The sequence below is a fragment of the Trichoplusia ni genome, chromosome 18 (assembly GCF_003590095.1).
Source record: "Trichoplusia ni isolate ovarian cell line Hi5 chromosome 18, tn1, whole genome shotgun sequence".
Taxonomy (NCBI): Eukaryota; Metazoa; Arthropoda; class Insecta; order Lepidoptera; family Noctuidae; genus Trichoplusia; species Trichoplusia ni.
The window spans coordinates 6,315,074-6,329,859 of NC_039495.1; the positions used below are offsets into that span (position 1 = coordinate 6,315,074).

At 35.4% G+C, this 14,786-nt stretch overlaps 2 protein-coding genes across 6 annotated transcripts in view; both read right to left on the bottom strand.

The window, feature by feature from the left end:
* Positions 1–2,806, bottom strand: part of LOC113502873 (LIM/homeobox protein Lhx5) — a 60,421-nt gene extending 57,615 nt beyond the window's left edge. For all 3 annotated transcript variants that reach the window (XM_026884609.1, XM_026884608.1, XM_026884605.1), the window contains exon 1: positions 970–2,806. In XM_026884609.1, the coding sequence (XP_026740410.1) occupies positions 970–1,339 (370 nt within the window). In that variant the 5' untranslated portion in view covers positions 1,340–2,806. The remainder of the gene's footprint in view (positions 1–969) is intronic.
* A 4,282-nt stretch (positions 2,807–7,088) lies between these two features.
* Positions 7,089–12,897, bottom strand: LOC113502993 (trichoplein keratin filament-binding protein-like). 3 transcript variants are annotated; one of them, XM_026884772.1, is made up of 9 exons: positions 12,686–12,897; positions 11,730–11,959; positions 11,304–11,414; positions 10,962–11,144; positions 10,302–10,446; positions 9,675–9,962; positions 9,168–9,329; positions 8,581–8,772; positions 7,089–8,082 (listed from the first exon to the last, which is right to left on the bottom strand). In XM_026884772.1, the coding sequence occupies exons 2-9, from the start codon at positions 11,945–11,947 to the stop codon at positions 7,891–7,893; spliced, it is 1,491 nt and encodes a 496-aa protein (XP_026740573.1). In that variant the 5' UTR covers positions 11,948–11,959; positions 12,686–12,897; the 3' UTR covers positions 7,089–7,890. The 3 variants fall into 3 exon arrangements, with proteins under 3 accessions (XP_026740573.1, XP_026740572.1, XP_026740575.1); XM_026884771.1 differs by having other exon boundaries at positions 12,682–12,897; XM_026884774.1 differs by lacking the exon at positions 12,686–12,897 and adding an exon at positions 12,561–12,674.
* Positions 12,898–14,786: the final 1,889 nt, after the last annotated feature.

Sequence of the window (14,786 nt, forward strand, 5' to 3'; positions counted from 1 at the left end):
TTCTAAAGATAATTTGGTGTGATAACATTAAATTATTTGTAGTATTTCATAAACCATAAATGGGAGGAAAATTTACTCTTTTTTAGTTTGTATTACAGTTAACTAGCTAATTTTGGGATAGATAGGAAAAATTCTACAGTGTACTATATATGCATCTACTTAAATATAATAACTATTATCTATATTTTATTTCAGAAGTCATTTGGAATACGAAGTGATTTTCTTTGCTTTGCAGTAATTATTGCTACGAACGGTTACAAGGAATTTGAAAAGAAAAAGTGTAACAAAAGCTGCCGAAATAACTATAATATAGTTTATGACTTAAATATAAGATAGTGATGTATTTAATATAAGTACGAATTCTATAATAGTACCTAAGCTTCGCGATAATAACTCGCTGGTCTCGCTTGGTTTCGCTAAATCCCGAGCGAGAGACGTAGGCCTATCTCGTTGGACCTAGGCTCAAGTTTATTGCCGTGTCTGAAACTATTGAACATTCTCACATGTACATACAACATTGTTGAACCCCCTGTATACAGTTAACATGTCGTTTGACACTCGTAGAACGAGTTTGACAGGAAAGTTGCCGCGAAAATGTGAAATGTAGAGCAGATTTTTTTCGTAGTTGTTACGTGTTGCCTGGGTTTAGATGTTAATGTTTTCGTATAAGTAGGTTGAATTTAAGATTTTTTTAAGTATAAAATTTGGTTCAGGTTGTCAATCATGGAAACCCATACCAACCCATACTCTACATTTTTCATTTTTTAAGGAACAGCTTGTAAATTTCGTTAAATGTTGAACGCCATGCATCAATATCACCATAGAGACCATATTTACCCCATACTTGATACATATATACGTAAACATAATAAAGAAAAATAACAACTTGATGAAAACAACCTCCATACGTCGGCATAGTCCCACACACGTTCGTTTCGCAACAGTCTAACAAAGACACAGGACACTAACTTTTACCAATGTGGTGCTGATGAAAGGGGGCATGGGCCCCCCGTCCTGCGGCAAGGAAACCCGCCACTTCGGCACCCTGTACACGGCACTGCACAACACACCGCGACGATCGCGCGGCGTTACAACACACCAAACACGCGCGACGCACAAACGCGTACTGAACCCAAAGCTGGCGTTTTCCGCCGGCCGCGCACCGCAGACAAAGACGGGGAGACCTACGTGACGTACGATCGAAAGAGAAAGCGATAGTAGCGCTTAGAAACAGGCGTGGTTGAAGTAAGCAGCCACTAACGTCAAGGGGGTGGCGCCTGCGGTATATTTTTCTACTATTTTTTTTCGTGCGTGTTTCTCTGCGGTAGTGGGATTTCATTTTGTAGGACACGTGCGCTGTTCGCAGTAAATTTAAATTGGCTCGCCCGCGCCCGCGCCGGTAGAGTCGGTGGTAGCTACATAATTATACAGCTTGGATTTTTCGGTTGCCTCACTACTCTAGGCTGGACTCCGGTCTGTCTTATTTTATATTTTTATGCGTTTCAATGTTTTGACTGGGGGCGTGATCGTTATGTTTATGTGGTCCGCCCGCCTTCTAGGCGCGCTGCTTTTATTTTTGTACTGTGCCCGGATTGCGCTACAGATAGGCGTCGCTGTAGCCTGCAGACTCATGTTACATTAGGTGTTTTGAATTAATACAATCTCTATATTCATTTTGGTATAAACTATTTTTCGGTGAATGTTTCCTTGAGCAATACAATTCTTTGCCAGTTTCAATGATTAAAGAAGTCTATAGTCGATGCATGCAAATACGACTGTAACATCAATTCATCATACACACTTAATTAATATTTTTTATCAAAACTAAATATTTGTCATTTTTCCCACATGAGCCTAATGAAGGCTAGATTTGAATTTATCACGATCACGACGCTAGCTCACTTCGGGTTGGCAAGTCAGATTCCAAGATTTAGAATCCAGTTTTCTGATTCACGATGTTTTTCTTAGGACGTTTTTCAGTGCTATATAATTATTAGGATGGTACATATAGCTTCAAAAGCTCACATTGGTGCTTACCTCCGTTCGGATCAAACCTGTACCTCATGAATGTAACTTTTAACAGCTCGGCCAACACGACGCGGCGACACAAAAGAGACTCAAATACAAGATTTCAAACTCAACCTACTAGGTACATACGCCCCAAGAAAAGTGTGGAAGCTAGGAAGCTTCCACTCTTTCAAACTAGGAAGTTTGAAACGTAAAATGTCTACAGGATTCCCATTACCTAATACGGCGATGCTCAATTCTGAAAAACAAAGATATATTTTTAACTAGGTACTCTGTTTTGACATCTTTTTATGAAAACGAAACAAAGCTATTATTTTATTTAAAATTGCTGGAAAAGCCTTTAAAAATAATTCAAGTATATTCACGCAATGGTGACTCTCATCTTTACAGTTCGATTTTATAATTGATATTCATTCATACTCTTTATTTCAAATCCACAATGTAAGATTAGATGGTAATACAATTAGGATGGAAGCAATCGTGGACCCTTGCTTTCATTATGCAAAAAAAAGATTTTATAAAAAAAAAAACAGACGAATACAGAACATCCTCTTTTTTACATAGAATCGAATACATTTTGCATAGATCGATTGAGTCACTGACTAAGTTTCACGCGAACAAATACTTTTGCTCTTTGCTAGGTATACTTCACTACTTAGGTAAGTACCTAGGTTTTGGTTATTTATTATAACTAACAAGTAATAAACAAGGTTTGGGAGATAAAATATACAAATATTATGCCATTGCCAATGTCTTGCACGCGACAGTTAGAGGCACAAACACGCACTGCTGGGTCAAAATATCGAATATCCCATTCAGTTGCGTTAAAAAATAATGTCTTTCGCAATAAGGAATACAATATTTGTGTCACTGGGGTTCCACAAACATTCAAATAACATGCACAAAGACACCCAGACTCTGGACAGACGTTTGTGGATACAAGCGCATGCAAAAGAAATACTTCTACTTGAGTCAAATACAATCGTCCTTGAGTGAACTAATTTGGTTCAACCTATTATCAATATTGTAACCAGTAACATCGGTAGTTATTTACTATGTATATGCATAAAATGGCATCACCTGTAGCCAAAAGATATTTCTCAATCTTTCATGTAAACAGCAAACGCTCAAATGTATAAACATGACAGCTTGAGATTGATCGAAACGAAAAGCCATTAATACTTACATACTTCAACCATTTTTTGGTGATTACAAATTTTGGTAACCAATTAATTAATTGTTTCGGGCAGAACTGCAATGGACCGATTATGATGAACCAGTTTTTATGTCCAACCTAAGACCCTGATAACCAGGTACCTACTACGAGTATGACCAATTTAATTTTAAATTATAAAGAGTTTATCCGAGAGAATCCCGTTAGACTGGAAGCCGAACCCAATATAGTTGGGAAAAGGCTAGGCGGATGATGAAAGAGTTTACAACTCTATGTATCCAACGTGCTCTACCCTACAATGGATCCCTAAGAAACACACGCAGATTTTCATTGTAGTCATCATAATCAAGACAAACTGGTTTTACTTGGGCTCCGGTCATCAGATATAATTACTTCTACTTCACTTTAAAAAACGATGTTCATCTTAGTAAAACAAGAAGATTTGAAATAATAAAAAAATGGATCCACTCAAAACAATAGGAATAGTTTTTTTATAGAAGGTACTTTAGCTGAACCTAACTTTAACTGTGTTGTTGCCAGTATTTATCTATAATTTTATAGAGTAAGTAACTTACTTTGACACGTACCCAACGAGGTGTAATAAACATCAATCCAATTTGTTGGTGACCGACAGATTACGTGAATAATTTTCAAACTAAGTCACCTACTTACATTTATAGTAAATCATTATGGTTGTTGTCTAACCAATCCATTCGTAACCCATATTGTGCTACTGCAAGGCAAAATGACGCTATTTTTATTTTCGTAGAAAGTACTTAGTGTTTTATGCTTTAACAACTCTTTAGCTAAAAAAAAATTCTATAAACGTAGGTAAACGTTTTTTATAGAAAACGTTCAAATTTCAAATGTATGAAGATGTCAGTTCTAAGTCACGTGTTTATTGAAACGGAATGTCTTATGTCTTTTCCATACATTTTTGCATTTATATTGACGTTAACGATTCTAGAAGAGGGGCCTGTGGCTAAGCTATAACTGCATAAGTGAATCGATCATAAGTTCACACAGTTGGTCCATAGATGGGTGACCATCTTTGTAACAACGAGTTCCTCCGTGTTTCGGAAGGCACGTTAAATTGTGGGTCCCGGCTGTTATTGACACATCTTTGACAGTTGTAACAGTTAGATAGTCAGAAGTTTGAAAGTCTGACAACCAGTCTACCTAAGGGGTATAGTGTTAATTAGTGTTGCCCACGTTACTAGGTTGAGGAGGTCAGATAGGCAGTCGCTCCTTGTAAAACACTAGTAATTAGCTGAATCCTGTTAGACTGGAAGCCGATCCCAACATAGTTGGGAAAAGGCGAGGCCGAAGATGTTAACGATTCTAGAAATGATAGTAGGCTGGGAAGCAGAACCTGGGCCGGATCTAGTGGGGGCCCCTTGGTTATTTTCATTCAGTGAAACATTTATCGACCTTTTTTTTAGATGACTACTTTGGTGGTGGGCCCCTGGTCATAGTGAGCCCCTAGGCACTGCCTTATGGATAATACGGCACTGTGCAGAACTGCTTGCCATTGTAAAATTGAAAATAACGCTCAAATGTGGAATGTAATTAACATTTCGTGCCATTTCGTCACGTGATTTTGACCTGTTATCTTCATACATTCTATAATTTTCCATTGACGTTAACATTTAACGCCAGAGTACTTACTTACTGTTCAAAAGTTTTTATTTCTCAGTACATTTGACACGCGGTCGACATGACTGGCCAAATCCAATTTAAGTTTCAATTTACTAATATACGTTTAGTATATCTATAAAAAAATATAACTTATGTATAGTACGTAGCGTTGTTAAACTTCAAGAGCGTTGCGGTTTAATGCCACACTTTCATTTAACACAATCTCTTCCAGGAATTGTGTGTCGGCGTCCGAAACGATTGCATAAAGACGGGCTGGTGTTATTGTCACGTATGACATACGTAGCATGTACTAGATAGCAGTTTTATTGTGATTTTACATACTAAATGTGTTACATAAGAGTGAGAAATACGTTGATATTGTAGCTGATTAGGCAAATGTACCCAAATTGTATTTAGAAGGTTCTTATTTTAGAGAGTCAAATAGTAGGTAACATAGAATAGGTGTGTAGGTATTCAGTGATATTTTTTTCTCTAATAAGATCCTAATTGGATCTAGAGTAGTCAAGATAAGTATGGTTGGGTGTATTGACAAGCAGCAGAGTATGATGATTCTTCAAATATTTTCAGAAAAAAATACATGTTTAGTTTATTCTCCAGCCTCGAAAACTAGAAGTTTCTTTGTTTATTCCATTCTCCTCTGTCTCTTGCTTTTCGCATCCACCCTACTCTTGCTATCTTTGTATATCGTATGCCCATCTCAATCTCGGCCTGCCAGGATTATTTCGCCAACAAAGTTTTGGCCACCATTCGGTTATAAATTTACTAGTTTCTTACATCATCTTTATAAATTCGATGTATTTTTTTTAAGAAGCCCTTCGATGTAAAATAAATATGATGCCTGTAGAGTTATTAAGTGTCCACCACATAGTTTTGATGGTATGGTACGTGGTATGGGTGGTAAGGGGATGATACTCTGTATCTTAAAAAAAACGTACTTAGGAAGCCTTTAGTACCGACTGAAAACATTCCTAAACCTTTATCCTTTCAGTAATGTAAAATATGTTTTTTTTTTGTATGTATATAAATTTGTGGTTACAATTTATAAAAAGCCTATTCAAACTCAGATCCAAACGAACAAATAAGTGTCCAAATCTTGTAGTACAGAGCCATCTAGTGACCATGTTATAAAATGGAATAAAGCGCCATCTAGTGTAATAAATTTGATATGAGGGCGTACACTCTCGCACCCTCCTACATTGGCAGTAACATAGTGCATCAGAAATTCGAAAGATGGCAGTGAGAGCAACCTCAATAGACAAACTGCATCTTTTGTATTTTGTCGTATTTAATGCATTTGCATATGTGAAAAGAAATAGCTAGAACATTTTAGTATAACAAGATATTAGGATATGGTTAAATATTAAAAAATAATACAATATGAATTAAAACATTTTTTTTATTTTTACTCACATCACAAACACACACACCGTAATATAAAAATATGACTTGGTCTTTATGGATAAATTCATTTAAAATACTCGATAAAGCCGAAAATTTCCAAAAGATAAATATGTTTTTCTCTAAATAATGCACATTATATGATTAAAGCTGCTTATGTTTTCATTTTGAAAATCATAACGATAAATTTATTGAAAGATCTCAACATAAAATTTATTTCGAGAAAACGTAAAAATTGAGGATTTTTTTTGTCCAGTTCTGCCTAAAGTTCGCTGGTGGAAAAACCACTATTGGGTTAAGCTCGTCGTTTGTACTTACCTTCTATTTAAATAATGAACATGCTTATTAGTAGTTTAGTTTACTTATCTGACGTAAAAAACAAATTAAAATTCTTATACCTACAATTTAATTATCCCGAAAAGCTGGCTTCTGAAACTGTTTTGTTCTGATTTTGATATTGATTTGCTTTAGATATGACATCGAACAAGATCCAGTTGCGATTTACTACTAGTGCCGCCGTACACATCGGCGCTAGTGACCGAGAGTACCAACTAAATGACATTTGATTGAAACAGAACTTGTCGGGAGCAAGCTGACGTAAGATTGTATGAAAGCTTTAAAACTATTCGTTTTTTTGAATAGATATCAAGAAACCATTGCCCATATAAAGTAAATACAATTTTTAGGTACTAATTAAACACACACACATTTAGTATTTCATCAAACATTAAGATATTTCCCGAATCGTAAGCATACAACAAGAAATTTTAGAAAATACTTTTGGGCAAATATACATTTTAGTTAATTTTGATACTTAGTTTTTTTAATAACTTATGTTAAATCTTTTCAGTCTTTTAGTAATATTTAAGGCATACATATTTTATGTTTTAATAAAAAAAAGTGAGCAAGGAACACACACCACATTATACTATTCATCGCAACATCACTCATATACGCAGATACACTTATAGTATCTGAGTCTACATTTAAATAATACATATTTAGCCTTACATTGCATAATATGTCCTAAATGCATTGAAAATTAAAATTAATTAAATAACTTAATTAAAACAAGGGATAATAACTTAAGACATAATCAAAGCCACACTAGAGAGTACTTGGCAAATAGATACATTGCAATGTAGTGAGAGCATATTTTATCTCCTAAAATTAAAAGGACCTCCCGCTATACTAGCGACATCTAAGCAAAACTGTAGTGTTTCGACAGCTAAGCCTTACCCTGCCCCTTTTCCTGCAAGATACCATTATATAAAACTGAAAATACAACTTTGGACTTAGTGGTTTGCTTCTAATGCTACCTAAGGCACAGGTCTTGCAAATAACCTACTTACAGTATCTTTAACTATAAAGGAAATAAGAATGACTTTCTAATACCACTTTCAAAAAAAACTTACTAACATACATTTTAATTAGACGCCATCCAAATCCTGTCCAAACTAAAACGAACTTTACATAAATGTTATAAGGTTCAATAATACATAAACATTACTTAAAAATGAACCCTCAAAGCATTAAATTACGGTACATTATCATTTGACGTCATCAAAATCCATCTAACAGTCAAACCAAAAACGAACCTTGATCATAACGTAATAGGGTTCCTTTTCCATCTATGTCCAGGCCTGAGTGCTGCCCTCTCTGTGAACTCTAGCTATCTCCGATCGCAGTTTTCTCTCATTGGTGGCCTCTTCTCTAAGCTCAGCCTCTCTCGCGCAGGTCGCGTCTAGCTGCTGCTGTTGTAGTCTTAGACTGTTCAGTTGGGACTGGAGGGCCGTGACTGTGGAGTACGCTGAGTTCTTCAACTGAAAACAGAATTGATTGGTCAGTAGTTTAGTTAAAGGTTACACGCTCAGTCTAGCGACAGTGTGCTTAGAATGATATAGGAATTATCGTGTAACCATTTGGCTAACGGACTAATAGTCGAAAACGACAAAAAAAACAATATTTTTGATCATTCTGATGTGAATGATCGCATAACCGTTCGATTACAGTAACTTTGCGACGGTACTTGATGAATTCATGATTATGTAGCCATTTTATTTTGTTTTCAACATTTTGTTTCACATTTTGATCGTACTTTGTGAGAGCAAATGTAACTCCCACTAAACTATGGAACACTAGATTATATGCTTACAGTAACCGTAGATAATATTGAAGTCACTCTTAATATAGCCATCGCTGGCTTCAGCAGAATATTTGGAGTAACTTGCACTTGCTTAATCTTTCTTTTCCTTTCAAACACCAACTATACGATGACACTAGATGAATACATCAAATTCGTTATCATTCTCTCTTCTTACCTGAGTCTCCCTCTCCCTGGCCCTGACCTCGTCGTGGAAGCCCTCCATCTGCTGCAGGATCTGCTCCCGTTCTAGCACGTTGGCCTTCTGCTGCTGTCTGTTGGCTTCTATCTTCTCCTTTACTTGTCTTTTTAAGGTCGAGATCACATCGTGCATCAGAATCGCACGAGCTTCACGTTCTTTAGCCCATAGCTGTAAAATGAACGAAAAAGTTCAGTGATTATAAGATGTTCTGACAGCTTTCGGGAGGAACTATCGTCACCAGTAAGGCTGTAATAGCTATGGCGGTTAAAAACAAATCTACTACGTATATTTCAGGGTGTCATTTATACAGTTGCAAGTCTTCCTTCACGTTCAGCAGTGGACGGCGATAGGCTGAAATGATGATGATGATGATGAAGTCTTCCTTATGAGAAGGCGGTGTCTTCTAGACAAAGATGTCAATTAAGCAACTTAAGTGACAACAGAGGACACTAATGAAAAAGAAAATGTGATTTGGTTCTAAAATAAGGAAGGCTACACTAGCTTTTATTCAATTATTGTTCTTATGTGGACGCAATAAGGTTGAATATCTTATAAAAAGTTACCTTATCCTGTTTCTCATTAATCTGCCTGGCTTCCCCGTCGTACATAACTTCGATAGTCTTCTGTCTCTGTCGCTCCCGTTCTCTATGCTCTATTAGTTCTGCGAGAGCAGTGTCTAGTACTCGCTTGTGGTTGGCGCACGTGTCTTGTTGGGATTCTTGCTCCTAGAAATTTAGATAAAAAAAAACATTTAGCCGAGAATATCTTTGAGAACGTTTTAGATATAATATTCGGACGCATAATTGTTTTCGTTTTAATTTGACTGATTTTCAGAAATCTAGTTCATGGCGACGGATAGAATGCTATCTGTCGACCGTTTAATCCATTATTTTCGTTTTGTTTCATTGTCATTTCAAAAATTATTTCCAACCGTTTTTTATCGTAAAATAAAAAAAGTTACCGACCGTTGATCGACTTTTTTACATACAGCCTTCTCGCATTATCTATATGTAAGTTTCATGCTAATTTTAAATTACTCGGTTAAAAAGGTTTCTTCATAACATACAAACCTTCAGAACAGTCCTGCGCAATTTCTCCAACATCTGCAAATCTAATTCAATCTCCTTCAAAACTGACACAACCCGCCTCTTCAGCCGATACTGATGTAGGCCCATGTTCACGATATGTGCGTCTCTTTCTGCCACCAGCCGCGCGTGCTCCCTCTCTCTCTCGCACGATATGAACAGTAGCTCGTCAAGTGTCAGTTTTTCCTTTTCTTCCAGTTTCCGTAATCGTTTAACGACTGTTTCTTTCTCGCTCAATTCTGCGATTTGTCCTTCTAGGCTTTCGCGGAGCTCCTGCAAAATTGTCCAATTAAATTATGGTACTTAAGACATTGGAAACTAATTGAAATCAGTACATAACTTTTCTGTACCACATGCATTTTTTAAGCACAGTTTTTGAAATGTATCCCTATTAAAAGGAATTACTATTGTAAAACTAAATTAAATAAAAAATTTAAGATGGGTTAATCTTTGTAAAGGCTAGCACGATTATAATCAGAGGGGGTTGTGGGTTGGTATAAGAGCTACCTTCAATAATTGATCATGCAGACGTAACAGCGGGTTCAGATAAAATTACAATGTTGTCATTCACTCCATGTACAAGAGTATCTATACAAGGGAAGACTATCTTACTCTAACTTGTTGCTCCTTGTTCCGCAGCCTCTCCTCTTCAACCTCAATCTGTTTGCGCAACATCTCATCCCTCTCCTTCAGGGTCTTGCGCGTCTCTTCTTCTTCTTTCTTTTTTTGTACTTCTTTTTCTACTATTTGCTCCATCCTAGAAGGTAAATAGTAAACCTTATAAATACTAATTGTTGATTTATACAGTATGGATTTGTTCACATATTAATTTCGCCAGTTCTCTGGAAAATAACTTGAAAATGTCACTGTTTTATTGCAATAACTCTTAGTTGGTCATCGATATAGGCTGTAAGCATACTTATTGAGAATTATCTTTGTAAATAGTACTCATACGCCAAAAAAAAGTCTACCTAGTCCGACAGGTAGGTTAAAAAAACGATACGTATATTTTTAAATTACATCAGTAATAAATTATGAGGATAAAACGCATCAAAGATGTTTGTGTAGAAGAGTGTGTATCTACTGATAAATTAAATCTCGCGAAATCTTTACTTATTTTATCATTTTAATTTTCTGTTTACGAGATAAAAGCAAAAATAAGTTACAGATATTTTTGGAAAAGCTATCTATCATATTTCACTCATATTTATTTAGTAGAATTCATCCACATAAAGTCTATTTTGCTAATTAATAAGCATTCTTGTTACTTACCACGCAGACTTAAGTTTCCCATTCGCGACGTAGGCGGTGGCGGCCCTGAGCTCCGGCTGGCGCAGTCTCCACGCGTGGTGCAGGCGCAGCTCGGCCTCGTGACGACGCAACTGTTCCTCCTTCTCCATGATACCCTGGTTGATCTCCTGCAGCGTTGATGTTGGGACCTTGTTGAGGTATGAACTGGAAGGAGATTGTATTGTTTAGCAAATCGAGAAAAAATAATAATTGTAATTTCAATGTAGCTCTGACAAAAATTACAAAACTTCTGTAAGGCAATGTTGGTTTTTAAGATAGTACTGCTTTATTTTCAATTTATTTATTAATGGTTATGACTATTACCCATTCTTGTACAATTTTGGCTGCGCCGCTAAGTTTTTCATTTCCTGTTGAAATTGCATGTTCTCTTGAAACAACATCAGCTCAAGTTTCTTTCGGCGCTCTTCTAATTGTCTGGAATATAAAAAATACATATGGTAAGGTACTATTTAAAAAATCTAACTTCAAGTATTACATAATTATTAAAAACTTAGAACAACAGCACAATTAAAACCTAACAATAAGATCCCTGTTATTGAGTATAAGTAAGATTTAATGTTGCCAAAACTGGTAACCAACTTCCAAGTAGAAGAAGATGAATCCACAGGTTCTTTTTTATCTAGCCCACTGCGTCCCACAGCAGGGCAAAGGCCTCCTCAAATCTTTCCACTGTCTTAGAAGTGATAAATAAGTTCATTTCAAAATTATACAATATTTCAATACACTCACGCATTCCTAATCTTCTTCTGACTCAGGAGCTCTGCCTCCTTATTGGCCTTCTCGTAATATCCCTCCGTAGTCCACTGCTCATGATGCCTGGACTTATTTGTGCTGTTCTCAAAGTATGCGGCAACTTTCTGTAATTCCTCAGCCTTCTTCAACTCATTATCTCTGCGTTGGGCTGCTAGCGCTTGTAACTGCCATTGTGGACGGATTCGTGACATCATGTATAGTTTTTTCTATAATTAAATAATATTTATGTTTATAAGATATGATTTTTTTGGGTTACTCCAAAGGAAGAGACTCACAGTGTGGCTATGATTTTGTTGAAAAATATCACTGCAACTGTGATTTAAAAAAAAAATTTACGGACTCTTTAGTTTTTTGAAAGGCTAAAACACAAATTAGCTGACATGCTAAAATATACTTCATTATGAATTCAGTCATCCCTCTTACAGAAAATTCTTCAAAATCAGATGCACAAAATGTATGTCTAGAACAAGGACTAATCTTCACAGCTCAAGTCTAATTGAATTCAGGATTATGCACCTACACCTAAACTGGTTAAATAAGCTTAATTGATAGAATTAGAGGTGAAGACATGATAAATAATAATCGAAATAAATAAAATTAGCAGTATGTGTAGGTAGTTTAATTTTTTATCAAAAATTAAGACAAATTAGTTTATTTTTGTTTAAATTTATTTTAATATTGTAATTTTCACATGCATCTAAAATAAACATTATAAATATTACAAAATTACCTACTTTAATTTTAAATAAATAATCTACAGCGTACAGAACAGTTTCTCATGAAAGCAAAACAGTGTAAGGAACTTACCAAGCAACCTGTTACGAAGATTATTTACTTCACGATGCTAACACAACCACAAGGTAACTTCCGAATATGAATAATTTCCGAAACAAAAGTAAATGAGTCACTTTGCGAGATCAATACATACCAACCTCTTTGCTTGACTGAACACGATTTGGTCCTCCTTGGTAATGATCCAAGCCAATTACATGACTGTTACATTCGCTCGCGTGGGTGCTAAAACGAACCGTAATTGGAACATGTGAGGTCAGACAGATTACGCTCACTTCAATTTACTTCCTTATAAAATTAATTTTCATTGCCCACATTCACGCAATTTCAAATACATAAAACGTTACTTTGACACTCGCCACAGATTACATAAATAAACAAGATAATGTCTGGATGACAGTTGCCTAGCAACGAGTTACGTTCCGATTGACGCTTGTTGTTTCAAACTTGGAAAGTTTTTGTGAATGCTTCTCATGTTCTTATTGACAAACAGAGTTTAGTTCTAAAAGTGAAGTAAACTTTATAAATTCGATAAGATCTTAAAAATCTGAGCCTAGTTCTAAAATTATTTTTTAGAACTATCAAACTGATGCGTATAAAGTTTTTTAATTGATTTGCGCAAGTACAAATTAATAAAATTATGTAAACTCATAGTTTGAGAGACGAGACATTAAATTAATTTCAATACTAATTAATGAAATGTGACTAAAAATAAGAAACTTAATTTATTCCCTTGTGTCTAGAAGTAAACGTCTAGCGTGTAATTTGTTGCTCGTCATCAACCTATGATCACTATTACTTTTATAATATTATTAGTTACACCTGACTATTGTTAGTATTTTAGTTCATTTATTATTTATTCAACATAGTAAATCAACTACAAGTCTCGCAATGTATAACAGTATAACCAGGTAATAAAATTTCTAACTATACGCTAAACTACCGCTTGCTATGAATTATTTCGCAGGGGATATATTTTTTCTTTTTCCAGCCAGTCCACTACTACCTTTAAAGAATTTTAAGTAAACTTTTAATGCAAATGCACAACTGTTCATTACATTAGATACTGTTAATCAATTACTTAAACAACGATTCTTTTTAAATGAGACATACCATTTTATATTCAAACTAGCTGTTGCCGTTATATCTTTGCTCCTATTAGTCGAAGCGTGATGGTCTATAGCCTTCCTTTATTAATAATCTATTCAACACAAAAAGATTTTTTCCGTTCGAACCAACAGTTCTTGAGATTTGCGCGTTGAAACAAACAAATTCTTCAGCTTTATAATATTAGTATAGATTAAAAAAAAAACCTCCTGCATAGGCATTGCTCTTCTTCTATCTATATTACAAGTATATACAATGTATGTAGAGTACATTAAAGGCAGCAGCGCTTGCGCAGCTTTCCGCTACACTTTGCGGTCGGCAAAAGTTACGGAGAGCCTTTTTATAATTTCCGTGCTCGCGTCTATTGTGTATTTAATTGCGGATGTGGTTTTATTATTGTAAATTACGTATTAGTTTTAAGATTTCCTAAATCGATCTCATTTTCTTGAAGTTGTTAGGATTTATGTATTGAGATTGTTGGAGTTATTATTTATTACATGATTTTACTGCAGGTATTAAAAATTCGACCTAGATTCCTTTATAGTCGCTGTATGATTAGCAGTTGTAAGAATGTGAACAACCACTCAGATCGAAAAGCGACTGCGATTACGAAGCCTAACCTGTGCCTAAGATATTAATTTGAAATTACGATCTTCTTATGGCACGGCTGAAATAATATTTTTTTTGAAACTTATCGGATACCGATAGTTTCAATTTCCATTTGACGTAAGTCGTGTAATAAACAAGGTTTTTTTGACACACATCAGCATCTAGAAATTCAAGACAGAGCGTTTTCGTTTCTCAATGTCAAACTCTCTTTTTTGTCTTATTGTCAACTTCGGTTGTCAGTTTATAAAAAGACAAAAACCTACGACGTATTTTAATGATAGAATCTATTGATTTCATCGTGATCGTCACTCCACCACAACCGAGGGTTATGGTCTAAGCACGCAAGATATGCAAGTGTTATGCAAATAAGTACTTATACCTATGTTATAAGTGTAAACGCAACACATAATATTTCATGAATGTAAAACACACCCACGATATAGGAGAAATTCCTAGCATTGCAATTGTTTTTACTGACATCAATTCTATTATACCTAAGTTATAGTCTACTTCCCGTTTCACATC

Coding starts and splice junctions, on each gene's coding strand:
- LOC113502993 (XM_026884772.1), bottom strand. CDS start 11,947: ATGATGTCACGAATCCGTCCACAATGGCAGTTACAAGCGCTAGCAGCC. Junction 11,145..11,303: donor CCAAAATTGTACAAGAATGG/GTAATAGTCATA, acceptor ATCTCCTTCCAG/TTCATACCTCAACAAGGTCC. Junction 8,773..9,167: donor TTAATGAGAAACAGGATAAG/GTAACTTTTTAT, acceptor TTCATTTTACAG/CTATGGGCTAAAGAACGTGA.